The sequence below is a fragment of the Fistularia commersonii genome, chromosome 25 (assembly GCF_037954325.1).
Source record: "Fistularia commersonii isolate RoL2024-O1a breed Wild chromosome 25, RoL_Fcom_v1.0, whole genome shotgun sequence".
Lineage (NCBI taxonomy): Eukaryota > Metazoa > Chordata > Actinopteri > Syngnathiformes > Fistulariidae > Fistularia > Fistularia commersonii.
The window spans coordinates 14042501-14050000 of NC_141308.1; the positions used below are offsets into that span (position 1 = coordinate 14042501).

General features: G+C 51.0%; 1 protein-coding gene across 1 annotated transcript in view; it reads right to left on the reverse strand.

The window, feature by feature from the left end:
* Nucleotides 1-7500, reverse strand: part of myo10 (myosin X) — a 35942-nt gene that overhangs the window by 20040 nt on the left and 8402 nt on the right. Inside the window, exons 2-8 of the mRNA XM_086172265.1 lie at nucleotides 6569-6667; nucleotides 4672-4830; nucleotides 2023-2210; nucleotides 552-686; nucleotides 293-417; nucleotides 122-135; nucleotides 1-39 (exon numbers count right to left, since the gene is read on the reverse strand). The exon at nucleotides 1-39 is cut by the window's left edge and continues 46 nt beyond it. Of these exons, the coding sequence (XP_086028391.1) occupies nucleotides 1-39; nucleotides 122-135; nucleotides 293-417; nucleotides 552-686; nucleotides 2023-2210; nucleotides 4672-4830; nucleotides 6569-6667 (759 nt within the window). The remainder of the gene's footprint in view (nucleotides 40-121; nucleotides 136-292; nucleotides 418-551; nucleotides 687-2022; nucleotides 2211-4671; nucleotides 4831-6568; nucleotides 6668-7500) is intronic.

Below are 7500 nucleotides of genomic sequence, written 5' to 3' on the forward strand. Positions count from 1 at the left end.
GTAGTTCCTCTCGCCGGGGTTCTGCCTCACCACTCGGTTCTGCGGAGGAGAACACGGCGTTCTGTCAGAACGGCAGATCAGACGGGGGCTCTTCAGGAGGAGGAGGAGGAGGTGGACTCACCTTCTCCAGGAGGTCTGAGTCCAGGAGGAGCTTCTGTCAAGGAGAACAACTTGCACAACACGAGAACCCAGAAGGCTACACTCAGGAAATTACAGTCTGACTTGTCTGTCAGCAGATCTGCAGAAGAACAGTGGTAGAACCGCAGAAGAACGGTGGTAGAACCCAGGATACAGTCCACGATGCGTCCGCCCTGGATGTTCCCCTTGGAGCTGAAGTGAAGGTGGATGAACTTCCCGAAGCGGCTGGAGTTGTTGTTGTAGACGGTCCGGGCGTTTCCGAAGGCCTCCATGATGGGACTGAAAGGTGGAGAAGGATGGAGAAGGTGGAGGTGGAGGAAGAAGGAAAAGGTGAAACGCTTCATGAGGTGTTCCAGGCTGGTCCAGGCAGCAGACCCAGAAGACCCAGATGACCCAGAGGTCCTGTCACCCACCCGCTCTCCAGCAGAGCCTCCTCCACCCGGGCCGTCCCGTCTCCACAGGAGGTCTCCAGGCTCTTCTGGCTCATGGCCGACAGGAACCTGAGGATCAGCTTGGTGCTCTCCGTCTTCCCAGCTCCGCTCTCTCCACTGAGGGGGAAAGAGGGGTCAGAACCTGGAGAACCTACAAGAACCTCCAGAACCTCCAGGAGGCTCCTGCTGGCTTCCAGACCAGGGCTGGTCCTGGTTCTCAGCTCAGCCACCAGAGGGCGAGCTCCACCACCCAGCAGGTCCACGGAGGAGAACATGGAGAACCCACAGGAAGAACCCAGTCCATGGATCAGACCCTAGATGTTCTTCAGGTTCCCCATGTCCTCATCGGTGTTCTGATGTTTGAAACAGAAGTCTCTCTGTGTGGAGAACCCGTTGCCATGGTAACGGTGCCCTTTAGCTCGGCGCCGGCGCCCTGCAGGGGTGGAGGTGTTAATGTTCAACCTGCAGCGTCGCCGTGGAGACGGGGCGGGGGGGGCTTCTTCACAGGACCTTTATTTTGGAGGAGACATCATCTGAAGATCCATCTGCTGCTCCATCTTCATCTTCTACTCCATCTTCTACTTCTACACCATCATCTCCTGCTTCCATTGCTTCTTCTTCTGCATCTCCTCCAGCGTCATCCTGCTCCTCTGCTGTTGTTCTTACTCTGGATCTGACCAGGGTTCACCATGGAGGTTGTAAATGATGAAGGGGGCGGAGCCAATAATTTACAGCAGGAAGTGAAGCTGGGCTGGGAGCCAATCAGAAGCGGCGAGCTGCAGAAGGACCTCATTGTGTGGACAATCTGCCATGTTTGTGTTTACGCCTCGCTCACACACACACACACACACACACACACACACACACACACACACACACACACACACACACACATTCCTCCCTGATGGCGACTTCCTGTCACACAAAGGACTTCCTGTGTCCTGGAGTGAGCGACGGCGAGGGGTTAAAGGTCATCTCAGGAGGACGTGATGAGGAGGAGGCTTTGTGCACACACTGCTGCTGGAGAACGTGGATAGAAAACAAAGCTGGTGGGCAGCAGGGGGCGGAGCCTAAACACAGGGGCGGAGCCTAAACACAGGGGCGGAGCTTAACCTGGACGGGTCGGCTGTCAATCATCCAACCACAATCACAACAATGGAAGACCAGGGAGTTTTGGAGAGATGAAGATGGAGAACATGGAGGTTCTGGAACCTTCTAACTGCAGAACCGCTGGAGAAACTGGAGGTTTAAATAAGTCCTTCTGCTCTCCTGGCGCCAGAACAGCCACTTCCTGTTTGGGGAGGGTATCTTTGGAGCGTAAAAATAAAGTTGTTTGAAGGGAAGAGGAGGTGGAGGAGAAGGTGTCCAGGGACACAACGGACGCCGAGGGATCGAAGGAACTCGCCAACGAAGAGTCGGCGTGGCGGCCAATGGGAGTGCGGCGTTTACCCACCTGATGAGCACGCACTGGTGCTGCTGGCGACGCCACAGCGCCCGGTAGCACTCGTTAGCCACGGCGAAGATGTGCGGCGGGATGTCGCCCAGGTGGCGGCGGCTGTAGAGCTGCACGGCGGCCGGCTCGTACAGGCCGGGCAGAGGGCGGTACGGGTTCACCGCCGCCAAGATGGAGCCGATGTATGTCTGCGGGGGGGGGTTAACGGTTACCATGGTAACAGCGACGTTACCGTTAGCACTGTGTTATTAGCTGCTTTAGCATCTAGCAGGAGGAGCTGCGCTAACCCAAAATAAGAGTGCGCCTGTTGGCCGGCAGGACCGCCTGGAGCGGCGCCTGGCGATTTCATTGGCCGGCGACGGCGGCGGCCTGCTGACTCACTGACCTACTTTCAGCCACCGCCGTGTTTACAAGGCAAACAAAGTGTGTGTGTGTGTGTGTGTGTGTGTGTGTGTGTGTGTTAGAGATCACACGACCGCGGCGCCGCCCCTCTCCGAAGACTCGGGACTTTGAACCTCCTCGGATTGCGATCAAATCAAGCGAGACGGGGAAAACAACCTGCAATTGGGTTTCCACGGCGACCACGCAGACGAACCCTCGGTCACATGATGGAACCATATGTGTGTGTGGGTGTGTGTGCATGCGTATTGTGTTCATTCCCAAAAGCACTTCACCTCATCTTTGGGGTACTTAAGGATGTTTTTGGGTACTTCTATCTTGTCTTCACAACTTTGGGGTACTTCCACCTCATCTTCAGGATATTTCGGGTACTTCTGTCTTGTATTCCACAACTTCTAGGTACTTCCAACTCATCTTCTGGGTACTTCTTTACTTCATGACTCTGGGGTACCGCTACTTCATCTTTGGGATACTGAAGGATATGCTGGGTACTTCTATCTTGTCTTCCATGAGTTCTGGGTACTTCTGACTCATCTTTAGGGTACTTCTACCTTGTCTTTTTGACATTGGAGTACTTCTGCCTCATCTTTAGGGTACTTCTATCTTGTCTTCAATGAGTTCTGGGTACTTCTGCCTCATCTTTGGGGTACTTCTACCTTGTCTTCATGAATTTGGGATCCTTCAAACTCATCTTCAAGGAACTTCTACCTTGTCTTCATGACTTTTGGGCACTTCCACCTCATCTCCAGGGTTCCTCTACCTTGTCTTTATGACTTCAGGGTACTTCTACCCTGTGTTCATAAATTTAGGGTACTTCTTCCTCATCTTTGGGGTACTTCTTTACCTTGTCTTCATGACTCTGGGGTACTGCTACTTCATCTTTGAGATACTGAAGGATATGCTGGATACTTCTATCTTGTCTTCCATGAGTTCTGGGTACTTCTGCCTCATCTTTGGGGTACTTCTACCTTGTCTTCATGAATTTGGGGTACTTCAAACTCATCTTCAAGGAACTTCTACCTTGTCTTCATGACCTCAGGGTACTTCTACCTAGTCATTATGACTTGGGGATACTTCTACCTCATCTTTGGGATATTTTGGGGTACGTCTACTTTACATCCAGAACTTTTCGGGGTACCTCTACCTAATCCTGGGGATTTTCCAGTAGTTCTACCAAGTCTTCAGGACATTTGCAGGGTATATTTTTGTGGGGGCGGGGGGGCTGCCATGGAAACTGTTTCTAGGACGATGCAATGGTGTGTGTGTGTGTGTGTGTGTGTAATTGAGTTCTAATGGAGGTAATTCGTCAAAGGGGAGTGTGAAGGTCTTTGTCCTTTTATGGATGTGAACTTTGTCTCCTGCCTCCTCACCCCTGCTCTCTCTCAGCATCAGTGCGTTGCCTTGGCAACCACACCAAGCGTCGAACCCCGAGCCCAGAGGAACCTTCACCAGAACCTGCTTAATCGAGCTGAAATTTGGGAAAACATTTTCAAATTTTAAAAATTTAAAAATTTAAAATTTTCAAATTTTAATTTTTGAAAAAAATTTGGTGATAGAAATTAAATTCAAAAATGGGAAACTGTTTCAAAGACACACAAGATTTATTGATTATCATTTAGTATTATGTCTAATGACTTAAAATGTTTATTTTGTTTTCATAATTTATGTTCAATTATTGATAAAGATTATATGATAAAGATTATGCTCTTTATTTCTTACAAATTGATTTACTTTTATTAATTTTTTTTTCCAATTCTTTTTAATCTATTTTCAATGAATTAATGAATATATTACTATTTTTAAAGATGTTATCCCCAGATCGATCATCACTGAAACAATTACTTGCAATTACAATCAATTTATCATTATAATTACATTTAAACATATTGTTTTTTTCAGAGGCGGGAAATTAACACTGTGTATGTGTGTGTGTGTGTGTGTGTGTGTGTGTGTGTGTGCGTGTGTGTGTGTGTGTGTGTGTGTGCGCACGCGCCTGTGTGTTTGTGTGGGAGTGAGAACTGGAATCACTGGAATGAGGCCACCAGTTGACAGCACAGCTGGTAACAATTACACACACACACACACACACACATACACACACACACACACACACACACACACACACACACTCACGAGACCATCTTGGCCACCCTGATGATGCCTGAGCGTTTAACTGCGGAGGGAGGCGGTGGGCAATGTGTGCGTGAGTAAGTGTGTGTGTGTGTGTGTGTGTGTGTGTGTCACACTCACGTAGATGTGGTGCTGCTGGTAGCGCAGGAAGAGGTTATATAGAATGGCGCCGTCGTGCAGGTCGTGCAGGGCGGCCATGTCCTCCACCCCCCCCACGCTGCTGGCCTGCATGGGCTGGACCTTCTGCCCGCTGAGGGCGTTCTGCTTGTAGGTGAACACCTGGAACCACAGCGCAGGAGGTCAGCTGACCGCCGGCGAGGACAGGGGGCGGGGCCTAACCGGGACCCCGCTCATTCACACCTGAGGACAACCTGCGGTCTCCAGTGACTGAAGATGGAGGACCTGGAGAGAACCAGGCAGGAGAACATGGAGAAGTTCTCCTGAGGGAACCCAAACAGCAGGTGTCTCAGTGTGGCAGCATGAAGAGATCAGGGGAGGCTTCACTTGTTCCAGTGTGAGGCTGGGGTCAAAGGTCACACATATCTGTGTGTGTGTGTGTGTGTGTGTGTGTGTGTGTGTCCGCCCAGGGCGTTCTGCCCGCACGCTCATGGGTCCGGTCGCCCGTCGCTGTGGTAACGGAGGCGCTGCTGCTAAGCCTAGCGACAGATGCTAACAGGAGTAAATCAGGGTGGGACAAAGGCGTGGAGGAATCTTCCAGAAGGTTCCTCACTGCTTCCTGAAGGCGCTTTCAGAAGAAGAGCGCGCTTTTACAAAATAACGGAAAAAAAAAAGAAAATAAATAACAAAGTCCTGGAGCTGCAGACAGGTGACCTTCATCCTCCTCCACAAACCAGCTGCTCCTCACATCACCTTCATCTGCTGCTGCCAGAGAGCGTCGCCCCCGGCAACCACACTGAAACCCAATACACACACCGCTTCTTTTTTGGGGGGGGAGGATCTTCAGGTTTACACACACACACACGCACACACACACACACACACGTGTAACACCATGATTGTGGGTGGGGCTTACACCTGTGCCCATATGTGATTGGTCAGTGTGACTCCCCAAATACATGCCCACACACACACACACACACCTGCACTAAAGGTGGACATGTAACGTCCTACTCTGGTTACACACACATTGACAAGCATGGACATGCACACACACACGTATATGTTCAATACAATGATTGTGGGCGGGGCTTATGGCTGTGCCCATCTGTGATTGGTCAGTGGGGCTTCCCTCAGACACGCACACACACACACACACACACTCACACATACACACTGACAAGCAAGTACATGCAGACACACACACACACAAATGAACGGGCACACGCCCATTGAGTGACAGATGGTTGACTGAAAAACACACACACACACACAAACACACACACAGACACACACCTGCTCTACAGGTGAGCATGTAACATCCTGCTCTGGTTACACACACACACACACACACACACACACACAGGAGTGTTTATTAAACAGTAGTAACCCAGACATTCTGTCCACACCTTGTTCTAAACGTTGCGTAACGTTCCTCAACGTTCCTCAACGTTCCTCAAACATTCCCACCAGATCATCTGACATCAAAACATCCTCATCCTCTCCAACCCTGGACGCCCGCCGACAAACAGGAAGTCCCTCCTGATTGGACGGACCGGTCCACACACTCTGTGTGTGCGTGTGTGTTGGGTTGGTTTTCACATTGGTGTGTGTGTGTGTGTGTGTGTGTGTTTTGATGATGCATTCTCTCCAGTGTTTATCATGAAAACATAAAGAGGCTCACAAGCACGCACACACACACACACACACACACACACACACATGCACACACACACACACACACACACACAGCAGAGCTTCCTGATCAGTGTGTTCCATCCATGTTTGTTGTTGTAGTAAACACACCAACGCGTGTGTTCAGAGACACATGGGCTGTGAGAATGTGTGTGTGTGTGTGTGTGTGTGTGTGTGTGTGTGTGTGTGTGTGTGTGTGTCTCACCTGGCCATAGTCGGTGGCGAAGACGACAACTCCTCCAGAGCAGGAAGACACGGTGCTAGGGAGGTACTGGTCGTCCTCCCGCAACCAGACCCGCTCACCCTGTACACACACACACACACACACACACACACACACACACACACACACACACACACACACACACACACACACTGATTAATAAACCGTCCCCGCCGTCCAAACACAGCAGAGACTGATTTCACGTCCATGAAAATAATAAATGTTAAATTCCGGGGCCGACAGCTGCTCCTACAATCACCCCCCCCCCCCCCCCCCCCCCCGGGGGGCAGTTCGGGGGGGTTTGGGGGGCAGTTTCAGGGGTACAGAGGAGGTCGGGGGGGTCGGGGGGGGGAGAAGAATCCCAGGAATGCGGGAAGAGAAAACCCTCGCTCGGATACACGCCGTCTGCAACGCCGACCGGAGCTTTGCTTGACAGGCGACCGGACGCCTGGTCATGTGATCGGGGGAAACCGGCGGTAAAACACACAGGAAGTGGATTCAGGGTTTGGCTTATTATGGGATGGCTGCCATCATGTTGGATTAATTGATTAAAGTCTGGTAACCAGATGACTGGAGGGTTGGTCATGTGACCAAATGCTTTAGGCCAGTCAGGAGTGATGTTGATGTGAGGGCTCATTAGCATGACAGGCTAATGCTAACGACAACAACAAACGTGCCCGAGCTCAAAGCGAGTGACCTTTGACCCAAAAGGCCTTCATTCTCAAGGGACGTGTGTTAGTGTGTTAGCATAGCATTGAGATGCTACTCCGAGTTCACACACATCGACCACGTTAACACAGAGTCCACACACACTTTCCAAATTCACACACACCAACCAAGCTTACACACGACCAGTCCACACACCCTGACCTAGTTCCCACAGTAGAGCGGGTCACGTGACTCACTCGGTCACG